Here is an 18,544-nt window from a genome sequence, read left to right as displayed (position 1 = left end):
GGTACATCAAAAGTGACAGAACCAAACATATTCCCCCAAAGTTCTTTGCATTCACCCAAGAGCTTGAGAAGAACAAATATATTGATATCAGTTACATTCAATCAAGTGAGAACTCATCAGATCTCTTTACAAAGACAATTCCTACGACGATATTCAGAAATCATATATATAATATTGAGATGCGCAATCTACTAAATATGTGAAGAATTGTTCGTGTTAACATGAGGGAGAGTTTACGTGGCTGTACTCTTTTTTCCTTACTATGATTTTTATCCCAATGAGTTTTTTCTAGTAAGGTTTTTAACGAGGCAGTATAAAACACATAATAAAGACAATAATCGTATCACGATCACAAGAGGAGGGAGTTTTGAAAATATATTATTATTATTTAATGTTGAATCTTGAAAATTGAGTTATAAAATTTTAAAAATTAGTGTGTGATGATGTAGATGATTATATATTAATTTTTGGACTAATCTCCAAATGATATCTATAAATAGATCTCACCAATTGTGTAGAAAATCACAATTTAAGAGAAATTTTTTTTTATAAAATGTTAAGTTTGATATATTTCGACTTTAAAATTTTTAATTTTTATCATAATTTTTTTCTTTTTTAACAACAATATATATATTTTTAGATTTGATTAATTGATTTATTATCCTCGCGAAAAACAAACCCCTCTACCTTTCCAAACGGAAACCCAAGATCGAGGGCTCCACAAACTCGATCGATCAAATCCGTATTGAACAGTTGAATCGAACTCTCTTCTGGAAATTCCCCACGCGAGAAAGTCCGCCGTCGGCTGAAATATTCATCTCCAGCCGGAAATCGGTCGGTTTTCATATATTACCGATGTTTGACAATAACAGGTCGGCGCCTGTTCCCGCCGGATACAGGCCAACCCAGGGTATACATACGCAGCCACCTGTTTATTTTTTGGAAGATTTGAAGGGCAAGGTGCTTTGGGAAGCAATGGATCCAGATTGTTGTCACTTCTTGCGTCACGTTCTCGAGAGAAGGAGACCGGATGGCTTGCAAATGATCTTTTCCGAGGTGAAAGATCATATATGTATTTTGATGCTCGATTGGTACGGTAGCTATGTAATCGAAAAGCTTTACGAAGTCTGCGACAACGAACAGATGGAACAGGTGGTTTTCTCAGTCACCTCTGATGCCGATGTACTTATGGCTGTCTGCCTCAACTCTCGAGGGTATGTTAACAATTGCTCATATACACCATAATATGTGTTGTATTGTACTGTAACTATTTGATTTCTGGATTTTCTTGCAGATCAAAGTCTATGAAGAAATTTATAGAGTGTCTCAGGACACCAGAGCAGAAATCCCATATGATATCCATCTTCCAAAGCATGACTGTTCCACTCGTAAACCACAAGACTGGTGTTGGCGTAATTCGACATTGCTTATATATATTCCCTGAAAAACAAACTCAGGTATTTATCATTGAATGTCTCCTAGTTTTCCGAATTTACCACATCTATAACATCACTTGTGTTTTTGCAGATATTTGATGTGATAGCTGATAATCTTTTCGAAATCGCCACCACGGAAAGCGGGGCCTTCCTTCTTCGGGAAGTCCTCAACTCACAAGTCTTTCCACCGGAAATCAGGCAGCATATCCTCTCAGAAATAATAGAAAATGTGCATCGTTTGTATCTTGAGCCATTCGGGTACCTATACATAGGCACACAAATCATTTTCTTTTTTATAGCCGTCTTGCAAATTTGCATCTACAATACATAACCCTACAGTTTTCTGGTTTCAGGAGTCGTGTGGTGCTGCATGTAATAACTGTCAGGTTGGAGGAAGGGGTAAGAGATATAGTAGCCCGGCTGACAGGGGCTTTTGCATGCATGTCTGTGAACAAATATGGAACCTGGATTGTAAATGAATTGATGGAGATATACAAAAAAGAATACACGCCTCAAATCATCAATGAGATAATATCCAGTTCTGATTTCCCGAGAGTCCTACTTCATCCTTATGGCAAAGATATTATCGAACACGCTAAGAAACACACTACGGTACCATTAACGATGTTCATGTTTTTTTGTTTCTTTTTTTACAATCAAGCTATAGCTCGAATCAAACATTAAGGTAATACAAATTTATGCAATTTCACAGGGAGCCGTTCTCAATAGTTTGAATCATCAGATCGCCCTACACTCCGATCACTCGCGTAGCCCTTGCCATGGAGAGAACGTTAAGCCAAAATGGAAAATTTAGAGGTATGATAATGAGAAATCTGGTATCCTTTCTGTCCCCGCAATGCATATGAATTTTTTTGTTTGTTTCTGTGTGTCCTGGTCCTTGATAGTTGATACTGATGTTTTTGTGTTTTAGGGTGAAAATTGAAGGAATAACTGTATTTGAACTTATGTTTGTCTTCTTTTCTTTAAAGTTCAAACCCATATCAAGATAGATTTCCTTTCTTGATCATTTCATTTATTTGGATATTTTATTCCCTTCATATTGATTAGATTTCTAGTATTTGCACCTAATTGATTAATATTGATGGCTAAATTTTTTTTTCTTATATTAGTGAATGTTTCTATCTTGCTTTTCAGTGCATGATTGATTATAAGGTTTGATTAGTAGAGAACAGTTGAAAGTAAAGTTCAATCTCTCCCCCATTACTTGTAGTTCCAGTTGGGGTTTAGTGGACGCTGGGAGAGGCCCATTCTTGTCTGTCTGAGGTGGTGATGTCAAATTTTAGTTTTCCTTTAGACAACTGATGATAAGTGTTTTCTTTTTTATTTTTCTTATGAAAATTTATACAAGGTTGAGGTGAAATGTAACTTTTGGCCAAGGGGTGAGTGTAGTCGTGTGGTAAAACTGATGAAATGGACGAATTGTTTGGTGATATTTGAATGGTGAGACCTGTTTGGTAAACTTCAGTTTCTAAGCAAAAATTATTTGTGAATGTCTTGAGAAGTACCAACTACCAATAAAGCTGCAGATCTCGACCGGTGATAACCCGGAACCTTACATGTATGACACGCATGTTTTATATCCATCTTAAAGCAAATTTTCATAAATGATTTGGTTCGAAATGGAAAAATAATTCTAGATATTTGAACCTTTTGTGGGATTGCCATTTATCGTATTTATCATCACTTCAGAATTATGCTCCTTTCCTGGTGTATATGTTCATCTACTACTTAATGGGAACCCAAGATAGAAACATCATCCATTTCAGGAACAAAATTTAATATGTAAAATAGCTTCAATATTCTCACTGGAGTTCTGTTCTTCCTTGCAGGCTTTCGAGTTCAGGCTTGGATGTGGTGCTGGAACTGAGTACTAAAGTCACGTGATAAGATTTCACTCAAAGATAATAAACAATACAATAAGCAATAAGTATATGAGCAAGAAAATTAGATCATAAAAAACCGTGGAACTGGCATATGAATATGCTTCTCTACAGGAGTATGGCCGTTATATTGGCTGTACTGGTAGACTGTAGAGTTAGCTATGCAAGCCCCTTTCTCGACAACCTAGGTCTACATTTGAAAATGATTTTTCAAACTGCAAAAATGTTCAACTGGATCTAGTGAAAAATAATAGATGCTATAATTTAACAAATTGGGTTAGAAAAGAAATATACAAAGAGTAAATGACACTAGAGTTTGTTGAAGTTAAAAGTGTTAATCCTTCTACGTCTTCCTTTTTTTTTTTTCCACTCGGAAATCAGAAGCCCGTTAGAATACTTTGTAGAAGTTAAAAGTGTTAAATCATTTTACATCTTTTTTTCCACTCGGAAGAAAGAAGCCTGTTAGAATACTTTGTAGAAGTTAAAAGTGTTAAAATCATTTTAGGGAAAAATCCCAGTTTAGCCTCAAATCTTTTGGGTCATTCCCGGTTTAGTCCCAAATAAATTTAATGGGCCGATTTAGTCCCAAACGTTTAGATTTTTTTCCCAATTCAGTTTTCCGTCAATTGAAGAGTTAAAATAGACGGGTAAATTTGTACGCATCTTCATATCGATATTTCTCTCCCCAATTTTCAAACTCAGTCCACCCTATTTTTTTCTCCCCAACTCTTCTTCTTCTTCCCTGCTACCGCCGAGGTCCACCGCCGGACCACCACCTACCGGCCTATCTCCTCCCAAGGTTTCTTCTTTTCTCCTTGCATTATTTTTCCCGTAAAATTTAGTTCAGTTAAAAAAAACATTTCTTACATTTCCAGATCATGTGCTAAAATAATTAGAGATTTTGTATTTTTTTACGAAATATGGTAAGCAATAGATTGATACAAAATAGGATTAAATATAATCGAGATGTTGTACCGAGTATTTTTGTCTTTCAGATTATATATGATTAGTCAATTGTTTTTTTTTTTCTTTTTCCAAATAATTAAGAAAGAGCATATTAGAGTTGATATGATATAAAACTTTTGTACGAGTATTTCGATTTCATCAGCAATTGTGAAGAATTTAATTTAAGAGTAGAAAGTTTATTTGCACAATTCATATTAATGTATCAGTGAAGTCCATAATTATTAATTCTTGATGGAAATATTGAGACTCACAAATTATGTTTATAAATACCTCTCTTGTTAAATGCCGATGTTTGTCTCATGTGGCTGCTTCAAAAAGAAACCAATGATATAATTATTAGAGGCATAAAGACATAACGATCGACAACTAATGTAAGCTATGAAAAACTTATTTATTGATTTAACACAAAGTATTTTGTAAAATTTTATGTATTGATATAGGTTCCTGCCAAACCAGCTTTTGTGAAAGGTGGCGTCAACTTCACAACAGTATCGCGACTGAGATCTTCCATGGGTGTTCAACCTAGAGATGAACAATCAGCTTCACAACAGTCTACTTCTTCCAAACGATCTGTCATGAAGAATTGATTCTGAGAGGGATAAAAAAATCAGCTACTGAATCTAGAGATGCAACATCAGATGCTGAACTTTAATGAAATGATTAGGATAACTATTTACGTCTTTTGGTTAGGCATGGTAGATGAATTATCTTCTTTTGAGATTCTTGTTCTATCAATATATTATTTTGGTGGCTGCTGATATTAGTTCTATCAATATCTAATTTTTGGTGGCTGGTTGCACTTGATGGATGTATGAGTTGGAATTGTTGATTTTGGAGTAGTTGTTAGAGGTCTCTATTAAAATTTTGTGTAGTTCCAGTGGTTGGATTTATATGAAATTTGAGCTTCGTAAGCCACTTTTATATTTGTGCGTACTTGGTACAAGTTTGCTTTGGTTCCTAGATCCACATGGAATGGTAAGGATTTGTCTCGGATGTGTGAAAATCTCAGATTAGTTTTTTTGGGAGAGCCTAATGAGTTTATTGCATCTGTCATAATTACCCTCAACCAAAGTAAGTTAAACAGTAAACACCATAGAAAATGTATTCTAAATTTATTATATTTAGTACTTAAATTCAAAATTCAATTAACTTCTTCAAGAATCATGTGTATATTTTGAGTAAAAATTCTGATTTTAGTTATATAAGTTGACATGTTTTGGATTTTGGCCTGTAAATTGTCAAAATTTACTTTTCTAAATTATTTAAACTCTTCCAAAGAATAAAATATACAAACTTTTCACACACCCATATATGGATGATACATACGTAGGGGTTGGTAGAAGGATTAACAAAAGAATAAAGAACAGAACACCCTCTATGACCAAATACATAATCGAAATTCCTTTTAAAAGAAAAAAAAACAGAAAATATAACAACATACATATTTGAGATTCTAAAAAAATAAAATAAATAATCGGAACAGAAAATACAGCAACATTCATATTTGAGATTCTGAAAAAAAAAACATCATCATACATATTTTAAAGGGATTCATAAAAACAGAAAATATAGCAACATAAAGTATCTTGAGATTCTTCATATATTGCTCTAGCTTAACAAAGTATATTCCACATAATATAGCAGAAAAAAATAGGACCAATAATATCTTTCAATCTCCTTAACAATAATAAAATTAACTTCTTCAAAAGTCTACAATCTTATATTGTCATAGGATATTTAATCATCAACCACTAATTTCTAGAGATGCAAGTTGTTGTTTTATATCTTTCATTATCTCTTCAACTCTCGCCGCATGTTTGTCGTTCTCGTTTGCTAAATTTGATAACGCATCTTTCAACTTAAGTTGAAACTTGTTTCTTCATATAAGCATCAAAGGCCTTTTTTGCATCGTCCCTGCTATAGAATGACCTGTGGGAAGCGCCGCTAATTATTCACTTGCTCTTGTGTCTCTTCACAAGTTGATCTATATATACCAGGTTTACGCCCAATGAAAACAACATATGTTTTTCCCTACATTAAATAAAAAATTACAAGCAATGCTAATTATTTCATATATAAAAAATAATAAAAACAATACCTTACACCAAAAAAAACAAAACAAAAACTCACAATTTAAGAGAATATAGATGCGTCCAAGTAGTTTAAAAAAAACACAAAAAGTTACTATCCGACCTCAACAACTTTGCAAGCACAGCAAAACAAGACACTACAATGTCAAAAATAAAATTCAATGCATCATATTCACTTCCTATAAGAGATATTTTCTTAGCATTACGCGTTTTGGGACTAGATAGAAATGAGAACTCCAATAATTTCTTTGTTTTCAACACTCCTAATTTCTTAGAATAAATCACTTCAACAACCTTCGATGGTGAAATTGGTATACCTATTCACTGCCTCGTTCCAAAATTTCTTAAATTATATAGAAAATAATCGTCATTGTACATTTCGCAAATCTAAATATAACACCAACAAATAACTATAAAAGAGTGGCATACATATATAGTTACTATTAAAGATACTCAACATGGAAAGTCCACACAATAAATTAGCTCAAAATGAGTATTCTACCGCTCAATCTTATGTGCTTAAAAAAGCACACCTTTTTAATCATATTTTGTATCAAGCTATTGTTTACCATATTTCGTAAAAAAAAAATACAACACGTCTCTACTTATTTTACCACAAGATCTGGAAATTTAAAGAATTTTTTTTTTTTGAACAGAACAAAATTTTGATTAGCATCATTTTGATTATCATAATCTCAGAACACTATTCTCGCTAGCTGTATTTGAAGAATGCTATTTTAGCATAGGATCTGGAAATTTACGGGAAAAATAATGCAAGGAGAAAAGAAGAAACCTTGGGAGGGGATCGGCCGGTAGGTGGTGGTCCGGCGGTGGACCTCGGCGGTAGCAGGGAAGAAGAAGAAGAGTTGGGGAGAAAAAATTAGGGCGGACTGAGTTTGAAAATTGGGGAGAGAAATATAGATATGAAGATGCGTACAAATTTACCCGTCTATTTTAACTCTTCAATTGACGGAAAACTGAATTGGGAAAAAAACCTAAACGTTTGGGACTAAATCGGCCCATTAAATTCATTTGAGATTAAACCGGGAATGACCCAAAAGATTTGGGACTAAACCGAGATTTTTCCCATCATTTTACATCTTCTTTTTTTCCACTCGGAAGAAAGAAGCCCGTTAGAATACCTTTGTTTTACGAACTTTGTAATAATTCACTTTGATTTAGAACATATCTTGTGTCCAATCGAAACTTATAGTGTAACACAACACCAAATACAAAGAATGTTTGTTTATCTTAAACCCTTCTACAGTAGCAAAAAACTTCAACTACAAACCTTGGATAAAAACTTGAGTGATTGCAATGCAAAAAGTAATCATTGACGACTTCAATGGACAATGATTACTTTAAACTCAGACTTCAATTTTATTCGATAAATTAATGACATAATACTAACATTCTACCGTTATTTAAAGAAGAGATTTTAATAAATCGGTATTATATAACTCGATGTATTTAAATAGTGTTTGCAATTTTTAAAAATAAGTTATTATAGAGATTGTAAATACTACCTTAATTATTAAAATGATTTTCTAATAATAAAATTTTACCATTAGTTTTTCTTCTCCCCCAGTGCTAAGCATTGGATAAAAGGAATCCGGTCCATATTTCTACGTTTTTTTTTAACCTCGTTATGTTTCAAATAAAAAAAATGAGTTATTTGTACCAACCATCCCTGTGAAATATTAAAAATGCATACTTCTCCCCTGTGAAATTTTAATAGACATCTTCAACCCTGACATTTTAAAAAATTAGCACACTCGCCCCTTCATATGAGTGATTGTTGCGCACGCGCCCCTCATGCGACTGGGCAAAGATTTTGATATTTTTTGCACCAAATACCCCTGTGAAATATTAAAAATGCATATTTGACCCCTGTGAAAATAATTTTTAAATCTATTCAACCCATAATACACAATTTTTATTAAAATCTAATTACAAAATATTTAACAAACATTTTTCGTTTTATTAATTTTATTTTTATTTTTAAATTTATTATGATTATATAATTGTTTTCTAAACAAATATTTTTTTTATTTTTTTCTAAAAAAATATTATTATTTTATTTTTTAATCATTATTTTATTAAACTTTCTTTTTGTTTCCAACTTTTCCATTAAAAATGCATTCATAAACAAGATTTAAATACCTAAAAGTACCAAAATATTAAATCAAAATGATAAGTTAATGATAAGTACCAAACATTTTTAATTTTATTTATGTTTAAATTTAATTTATAATTTATAATTAATTTATTTTTTAAAAAAATTATTACTTTATCTCGTTATCATTATTTTATCTAATCACTTCGTATTTTCAACTTATCCATTACACATGATTCATAAATAAAGATTTAAATATCTAAAAATACCAAAATATTGAACCAAATGATAAGTTAATGAATGTTACTTTTTCGATTTAGAATTATATAAGCATGTATTTTTTTTTATTATTTATTAAAAATTATTCAATGCATATTCTCGAAAAATTTAAATTTTGGTTCAATAATATATAGTCCTAAATCAAAAAAACAATTTGTTTGAACTTATCAGTTTAGTTCAATATTTTGGTACTTGAAATTATTTAAATACTTGTTTATGAATGCATGTTTAATGAAAAAGTTGGAAATATGAAGTGAATTTAATAAAATAATGATAACAAGATAAAGTAATAATATTTTTTAAAAAATAATTAATTAATGATAATATATTTAAAATAAAAAAATAAAAATTTAATAAAACAAAAAATGTTTTCTAAATATTTATACTTGGATTTTATTAAAAATTGTGTATTATGGGTTGAATAGATTTAAAAATTATTTTCATAGGGGTCAAATATGCATTTTTAATATTTCACTAGGGTATTTGGTGCAAAAAAATATCAAAATATTTGCCCAGTCGCATGAGGAGCGCGTCCGCAACAATCACTCATCTGAAAGGGCGAGTGTGCTAATTTTTTAAAAGGTTAGGGTTGAAGATGCCTATTAAAATTTCACATGGGAGAAGTGTGCATTTTCAATATTTCATAGGGGTGGTTGGTGCAAATAACTCTAAAAAAATTGTATCGTAAACAAACATTTTATATTAAAATATAAGCGTGCCTGCATTGGAGGCGAAGTTTTTCTGAGTTATTTTAAGGTAGTGTTTGCAACAATTTGTTAAAAAAATCTTCATAATAATTTATTTTTAGAGATTACAAAAACTATTTAAGTTTGATGTGTTTAGAATACTTTATTATTTTTTATTCGTTTAAATTATCTCAATCATCATTCTTTTGATTTAAAGTAAATTAAATTAAATAATTTATATTCTAAAAATTAGATAAAGTTTATGTGAGAAGTGAGAACGACTTGAACTTCATCCAACTTTATTATAATTTAACATAGTGCATCCACTAGAATTCCTAACTGATAGCATCCGTCAACTATGTTTTCTATTTTATTATCCTGAATATAATATTCAGTAATTTTTTTTTTAACTCTAATACCTCTATTAAGTCTTGAAAATTACGTGACAATTTTTTCGAATACATTAAATTTAAGAAAATAAAGTAATTTGTTTTCTAAAAATTTTTCTGAAACTGTGTGAGAAGAAAAAAATAGGTCTACATAACTGAGACTTAGAGCGTATGATATAACTTTTATAATGCATATTAGCATTGGTATATCAAGAAAAATTAGTTAAAACAATTAAACGCCATTAAGAGGATTCTTAGAATAAAAATTTAATTTCAAGAGTCTAGAGTTATAAAAGTAAGCTTATCATTGATGAAAACTTAACATTATGATTTCACTCTTGTTTAACAAGATATTTATTACTCCCTCCGTATCAATTATATAGTCTACGTTTTCTTTTTTGTTTGTCCCAAATACATAGTCATATACCATATTTAGTAATATTTTTTTTACACTCCTTTACCAATATACCCCTATTAACTACACATTGAAAATTGTGCAATCATTTTTTAATACATTAAATAGGGATAAAATAATAACTTTGTATAAAATTTAATTTTCCAATAATCTTTTCTTAATCTGTGTGAAAAAAAAAGTAGGACTATGTATTTGAACGGAGGGAGTATTTGATAAGTGGAATGAATAAGAAAATAATGAAGGCGAGGAAACGAATTATTATACGATCTAATGATTGACACGTGGCTTTTAATAATTTTTTTGGGAAATTGCATATATCACCCTTGTGAAATTCCGTGCGGGCTAATAACCCATGTGAAAATTTTTTAAGCTAATAACCCCCTGTGATTCTAGATTTGTAGCATACACACCCTTTTCGGCTAAAAAATGACGAAAATGAATAAATTAAATAGTTCATAAAAGTCGAGGGTATTTTCGTCATTTTTTAGCCAGAAGGGGTGTGTATGCTACAAATCTAGAATCACAGGGGGTTATTAGCTTAAAAAATTTTCACATGGGTTATTAGCCAGCACGGGATTTCACAAGGGTGATATATGCAATATTCCAAAAAAATTATTAAAGAATGCGGCTGTTTTCAGTCACCAAATCTAAGAATTTGTATTGGCCTTTTGAAGCCCTTGATATAAGCTTCAATTTGACAACTTTTACAAGGGGCAATCTTCGTATTCGAGTTTCTCCAAGAACCCTAGGTAGTGATTGGTGTTTGTTTATTGATTTTTCCGCGGGGTTATTGTTAGAGATGGCGTATTTGAGCTTGTATAATGTTTTTAGCTAAATCTAAGCATTTTTTTTTCAGAAGCTAAGGGTCTTGTTCTACGTAAGCTGGAGTGCGCCGTGCGACCGCCTCTGTGGACTGTTTTCAGATTTTCTTCAAGTGTAAGTATAAGACCTCTTTTGGATAAACTAATGTTTATATTTGATTGCTTCTTTTGACTCCCAAATTTTTAGAAACTGATGAACAAACAGAAAATATCTTTTTTCTAAGCTTTTGATGGTGTGGTTATTGGTTTATATGGTTAATGGAATTCTTTTGGCATTTTGATATTTATAAATTTTTAGAAACTAATGATACAAACAAAAAATATCTTCATTAAGTTTTTGATAGTGTGGGTATTGATTTATATTGGTGATGGAATTCTTTTGGCATAGCGATATTTATAAATCATAAATGTGGTGATGTTATATCAATGTGTGGTTTTCGAATATTCTGAATGTAGTTATATTTAGACAAATGTGGTGATGTTATATCAATGTGTTGTCTACAAATATTCTGAATTTAGTTATATTTAGAATAATTTTTGATTTAATTTTCCTTTTTAGGTATTCCATTTTAATTTTTTTTCCAGTTTTTATACTCACTTGAATGCTTGAATGTGTGTGTGTGAAGAGTATGTCGTTCGTTGAGGGTTCTAGCTGTAGCACAAAGGGAGCTGGTAGTGTGGAGGACGCCACACAATCGCAGCTGCAGCATGGGAATGTATCGGTTTGGTGGGACCTTGAGAACTGCCCTGTTCCCAAAGACTGCAAAGACATTCTGCCGAGGGTAACTTGCAACATTATCCAAGCAATTAGGGGTTTGGGATTCCGGGGAAAAATTTCCATACATGGGTATGGAAATACAACTATTTTCTCCGAGGAAGTGCAAAATGTCCTGCAATCCACCGGGGTGCGGTTTATCCACATCCTTTCTGGTGTGTATATTTTTTGAATCAGTGTTTATTACTTAATGTATTGTTTCTGTCTCATTTCTTTTCGTCTCATTTTTTTTAATGAAAGAAAAGATGCTGCGGACAAGAAAATTACAACCGACATGTTTTTTTGGGCGTACAAAAACCCCGGGGCAAGTTATCTTTTGATATCGGGAGATGTAGATTTTAAGTATGCCCTCAGCAAACTGAAGGGCCACGGCTGCAATATAATGTTAGCAGGGAAAAAATTTTCATACGACACTGGTGCTTTGACCGCTGTCGTGTGGGATTGGGGTAGCCTATTGCGTGGAGGGACGCCTAGGTTGACAGGCTGATGTGAACTTTTACTTTTATGTTTTATGTTCTCGTGTTTAGGGCGCCAAGATTGAGTGTAAAGTGAATATTTTGAACTTTTATTTCTATATTTTATGTTCTATTTTACCATTACATTTGGTGAAACTATTAACATACATATGTTTTTAATTGTTGTTTATTATTGGTTTTAAAAAAAAATTTGTTGTTTATTATTCGAATTTTTTTGACATTAGCATCTAACATTCTTCTCATGAGTGACCTAAAAATGGTATATACTAGTTAAATAATTTATTCAACCTCTAACTTTATTTTCATTACACAAATGCTATTCAATCTTCGTTTATGGAAATTGAACACTAATAGAAGTTACAAATTAAATACTTTCAGTGCTAAACATTATAAATACTTTCAAATAACTAGTCTCTCTCATATATTTTTATAATAGAAAAGTTAATTTGGTTTTCCATATTAATCATTCTCATTTCAACAACTTTACAAAATATATCATCTACACTTCAATTTTTTTCTTCTATTTTTTTATCTTCCCCTCTTTTATATTAGTTCTTCTCCTTTTCTTGTTGAAAAACGAACTGTCTTTTCACCATTTATAACTTCCATCTCGACGCCTATGTTTTGTTATTCATCAATGAACTTTTTTATTATTTGCATGAATATGTTAAATATACTATTTCGTTGTCTGACCTTAAATAATTAGGGTGTGTTTGAAGTTATAGATAATTAATCTACCTATAAATTATCTTATCTATTTACGTTTTTTTGTGATATTATTTATACATCTTTCAATTATTTATCTCACATAAATCAAATCATAAATTATTTATCTTACATCAATCAAATCATTTGGTATGTGTGATGGGATTATTAATGTAGAGATAATTATATTTTTTGAATATAATTATGAATATATTTATAAAATTTTAATTTGTTTGTTTGATTTTGTGTGTGTAAGATTAAAAGTTGGACAATCGAGTTTTTTTTTCCAAAATTGCCCCCGATCTCTGTATAAGCCTATGAAAAATGAGAATGATCTAATCTCTTTTGACATCTTCAGTTTTTCTCCTTTTTCTCCACCCACACACACATTAGCTGCTGCATCGCCTCAAAGTGGGAGACCAACAATTCGACATTTCAATTTTTTTGCGTTCAAATCTGTCCATTTCTTCTATGATTCACGTCGATCTCTTCATGTGGTTCTCCTTAAGTAATGCTACTGATATTGGTAATGAGAAATTGTGCAGGAGGTGGCTTGATTAGTCGATAATTGTTCTGAAGTTTGTTGTAAAAACAATAAAAAAAATCATTACCATCTTCAAATTGTGAACAAATTTGCAACCTCATATTTTGTCCAGCTGTGGAGCACGGCGCCTAGCTTGATATGGGAGATAAGATATGGGTGGTGAAGTAGGGCGAAGGGTAAAAGGGAAAACAGAGTTCCTTCTCTTTCCACTGTAGATATAGGGATTGCTAATACCAAGGTGAAAGGGAGGCTTATTAACCTTCATTTTCCGGGCATCCACAGTAGTTAATCACGGGCCGGGAGATGGCAGATTTTGCGCTAAAAACGAGTCAAACAAAGGACTATTGTCCTTATCCCATCCTAATCCCACGTACCAAACGTGGCCTCAATGATTTCAAAAAAATTATAATTTATCGATCAAATCAAATTTTATATTAACTACTATTTTTTATTACAATATATTACTTATTTCTATATTATTTATCTTATATCCAACTTCAAACGAACACTTGTATTTTGCAGTTTTTTGTATTTTGCATGCAACTGCTTTAAAATAGCAACATGTGTTCAATATATGCTAAACATAGCCTGAATTTTCAAAAGTCATCGACATCATTATCTAATTCAATACTAAAACAATATACAAAAAATTTAAATATATTAATATACTAGAAAGGTACATTTCACGGAAAATTTGAAATGTACGCATATAGCATCGCGGTTCACAACCACAATGCTTTTGGAAAAAAAAATTGATATGGCCGGCTAAACTTAAAAGAAGTCATTTTTATAGGTTAAAAATTTTTCAGATTAATCCACTTCCAGGGCTATTAAATATGATATAATTTATTGTAAATTCAGTGGAACAAAACACTTTTCCACTCATGAAGTCTCTTAATATACTAATGTAAATAATGTATACTAAACAATGGATCTCCATAAATATGAGATGATTGTTCAGATTTTTAATTTGATGTACTTATCCGTTTATTTTTTATTATTATTTCATCTAATTACCTAATAATAATTTTAAGATAAAAATTTCAATAGTAATGAAATCAGTTTTGAATTTATTGCAAGGAGTCATTTATTTTTGGGTGAATTTTCTTAAAATGATGATTAATTATAGAAATTATTTATGCCAAAAAATGATCGATGTAAATGTAATTAATCTGTTCATATTTCATATCACATTCATAAATAATATATTTGGCTCCATTCACTCAAAGGAATAAGTGGTTATATTTGTTTGGTAAGCTCCTTCGTAAAATTTCGTCACTTTGAATCTCTCTTCCAATGCTGTGATGAAGAGAAAGGATATTATGATTAGTTTGAGCATTTGGTAGCGGATACAAACCCATCTTGAAAAACAATAAATGATGACAACATTATTGGCACATAATTTATATGGAAATCCTATTTTGTAATGTTTTAAACTGATATAAGATATGAATTGAGATGAGCGAGGTTATTTAAAATTTGTTCATGTTTTCTGGACAATGAAACTTATGACTTAGCATGTAAGTATACTTGTAATACACGCATTTATATTTCAGAACTATAATTGAAGTAATAACTTTAAATGAAACATAAATCTATATCATTCACACACGGGAGGAAAATAAATTAAAAACAAAAACCATCCGCACAACATTTTCTAATTCTAAGGAAATATTTCAGTTACGCAGCCAAACGAATACTTCTAGCTAGGTTCTAGCACTTGTTTGTACATTTTTTGTTTGTGAATCATCTGTTTGATTAACATCTGGTTTGATCAAAATTTTAGTAGTATTCATAAAAACTCCTCTTGATATTGCAACATATATAATTGCTGTGTACAGGCTTAGGGCAAAATCTTTAGAACACCAAAAATAATAATGAGCTAGCAAAGAAGAGAAAGAGAAATTCAAAGAAGAATTAAGTTGAGAGACATATATAATGCAAGAAGAGTACCAAGTTTTGTAACACTAACGTAAATGAAGCCCCCAAGACACCAAGTGGGACACCGAAATTAAGAGACAAAAAATATGCATGGGGGAGAAATGAAAGCTAAATGCAACTCACAATTGTCTATGCTGCTCAAATATTAACGAAGCGAACAGCCATTCACAGGGCCTGCAAGTTGTGAAGAAATTAAAAAAAAACGATACAAACATCAACAACCATAAGCAAATTAAAAGAAGCCCGAGATTCAAGTTATACCAACCATCAAGGGGAAGGAGTGGAGAACAATCGACACGCACCTCGGCAGAAAGATTCATGTGAGGAGAAGTGAGAAAATGAGAATTGGGAAAATGAAAATAAAGAGCATCTTAGATATAAAGAAGAGAAGAGTGTGGTACGTAGTGAGTAAGCAGACCTTGAGTGGGCTTCCTGGCACGGGCCATTATTTGTAGAAAGAAAAAAAAACAAGAAACGATGAAGTCACAGCAAGGGGTAATATATAGAAGAAACGTCTAGAAACAAAAAACGTAGTCAAAGAAATTGCAGTGAAAGAAACAATCAAAGAAGAGTAATTAATGATGGTATCAATTAATAGATAATTAATAATGAGAAAAATGTTAATTAGAAAAAATAACAAATGAAACCCCTATATTTATAGGGGTAATAGTCTAGATGAAAGAATTGAACATTTTGAGTAGTTGGGTGCCTAGTGGTACATAGATGGAAGTATGAAGAGGTATAAATAACGAATTACTTTAGATCAACAACTCAATATCAAGAGTGCAAAATAGTTCAGGTATAATTTTTACTAGAAAAAAAAATACACGACATGTGTGAAAACTACATAAATACAATAATTGAAAGAAAAATTTGAGTGAAAAAAAGATAAAAAAAACATGAGATATTTTATGTTTTTTTATCACATAAATAAATTGTTTTTGGGCGAGGAGCACAACCAAATATTATACAATAGTGAATAAATCGTGAGAGAGAGAGGTTAAGAAAAGTGGGATAGTAAGAATGAAATATTACTTTATTATTATTTTTTATTGATTTTTTAAATTTCAATTAGTAAAATTAGGGGCATTTTAGGATGTTCACTTAAAAATACCAAAAGTAATTTTTATGATACTCTCTTCTATTATAATATAGTAAAAATTTATAATATTTAAATATAATAATAAATGAAATGAATATTCATGATAAAATGAAAAAAAAATTGGTTTCAAAACCACCGACGTCGTTTGAATCATATTTATTTTTTATTTTGTATTAGAAATTTTCAAAATCTTTAATGACGTATATAATATTCTTATAATTATTTATTAATTGATATACGATTCATTTAACACTGAAATATAACAATTAAATTAATTTTTTATAGTAAACAATGAAACAATTAATAACATTAAATTACTATGATTTGAAAGTTATTATATATTGAGTAATGCTACATATACAACGAAATTTGTACAACAAATTTTACAACATAAAAATTCAGTACAAGAATTTAATTATCAAAATCTCACGATAAATTAAATATAAAATCTCGTGATAAAATAGAAAAATATCACGATATTATTGTTGTAAATATCGTTGTACACGATATTTATTGTATCTCTAACATTTTTCATTATAATAACATTTTTGGTTGTATGTCATTGAATTACTAATATTCATATTTATACTATACCGCTGAAGAAAAATTTCAGCAGAATTTGAAAAATAGATTTGATCTATAAATTCAATCCAATCCATTAATAAACTTTTGTTATCAAATGACGTCACAAAGTAGTTCAATCTGCAAATATGTGAACGTACGATACAACTCATTTATTGATGTTGAATATATTAATTGTTTGTATATATATATATATATATAAAATTGATCTAATAAAAATCTAATATGAGAGAACGAAGATATTATAAAACAAGCTTGAGAGTTTGAATCAACCCGATAGTGGGAATGAGAGTTTACAAGTTTTAACATGTAACAATTGAGCGGGACGTCGAAGTGATTGATGAGTAAGTACTATTAACAGACAGAGGTGAGAAATTGATAATATGTTTGACTGTACGTAGTCGGATCAACAATGGTGGAAGGGTTTTCGTAGAACTTTTGGTACAAATTGATATTTGCATATTGTACTGTCCAAACAAGTTCAAACCACTCATACGATTATCAATTTATATGCAAAGTGATTGACCAATTAATTTCAAAAAATATATATAATAGCGGAAAATATTGGTAACTAATTGATGAAAGTGTATTCGTTTTATTATGGTAATTGTCATTCTAGAATTTTTTTGTGGTGAAAAACAAAATTAATTTATGTCTAATATGCAAACAAATTACTATTTTCTTTTCATTGTTTCTACTGTTTATTTGGGGGAGTTTTGTCAGGAATTTCGTTCATTAGGGTAGATGAAATCTTAGCATATGAGTAATACCCAAACCATGCATCCAACAGTTCGTATTTTTACACATAGGCGTAATTAATTATATATTGTTGACGTGACAAATTATGAGACATTAGCTCTATCATTGGGGTATTACCTATATGCTAGGTTGAAATCTATCCTTCATTAGCATTAGTATTACTGCATTGGTGTATTTTTTACCTTTTTTTTGGCTTGTATTTCTTATGCATTGCTTCTTCTTCTTCGTTTTTGTTTGTTTTGTTTTGTTTTTTTCTTTTTAACAAAAAGCCTATTGATTAATAAAATTAAAATTTTAAATTATGAAACTCTTACACAGATAAAGTAGTCGTTTGATTTTGGTACATTTATTTTGTTTTGCTATGAAAATACTAGAAAAATAGGTGTAGAATATTTTTTTAGGCTACTTATTAGATTCATTCGTTATAATTAGTTGAAATAATTAAGTTTTTTCCGAAATCTATGAAATAAAATTAATTGTCGTTGTGTTTCCTAATATTTTTTTCTTTGAAAAAAAATATTTAATCAAGAAAATAAGAAGATTTAATTAGTCTAAAAAGAT

The 18,544-nt window shown here is 30.4% G+C and overlaps 2 protein-coding genes across 2 annotated transcripts; both read left to right on the top strand.

Annotated features, from left to right (window-relative positions):
- The first annotated feature begins 677 nt into the window (after positions 1-677).
- Positions 678-5,234, top strand: LOC140882949 (pumilio homolog 12-like). Its single transcript, XM_073289213.1, has 7 exons — positions 678-1,214; positions 1,295-1,457; positions 1,528-1,694; positions 1,790-2,048; positions 2,149-2,252; positions 3,287-3,340; positions 4,744-5,234. Exons 1-5 carry the CDS (start codon positions 856-858, stop codon positions 2,248-2,250), a joined length of 1,050 nt encoding a protein of 349 aa, XP_073145314.1. The 5' UTR covers positions 678-855; the 3' UTR covers positions 2,251-2,252; positions 3,287-3,340; positions 4,744-5,234.
- Positions 5,235-10,903: 5,669 nt separating this feature from the next.
- On the top strand, positions 10,904-12,473 carry LOC140884377 (uncharacterized). Its single transcript, XM_073291118.1, has 4 exons — positions 10,904-11,027; positions 11,135-11,214; positions 11,726-12,029; positions 12,120-12,473. The coding sequence occupies exons 3-4, from the start codon at positions 11,729-11,731 to the stop codon at positions 12,359-12,361; spliced, it is 543 nt and encodes a 180-aa protein (XP_073147219.1). The 5' UTR covers positions 10,904-11,027; positions 11,135-11,214; positions 11,726-11,728; the 3' UTR covers positions 12,362-12,473.
- Positions 12,474-18,544: the final 6,071 nt, after the last annotated feature.

This window comes from Henckelia pumila, chromosome 2 (genome assembly GCF_033568475.1).
Source record: "Henckelia pumila isolate YLH828 chromosome 2, ASM3356847v2, whole genome shotgun sequence".
In the NCBI taxonomy this organism is placed as follows: Eukaryota; Viridiplantae; Streptophyta; class Magnoliopsida; order Lamiales; family Gesneriaceae; genus Henckelia; species Henckelia pumila.
Note: the sequence above shows the minus strand (reverse complement) of the source record. Positions and strands in the feature narration are given on the sequence as shown.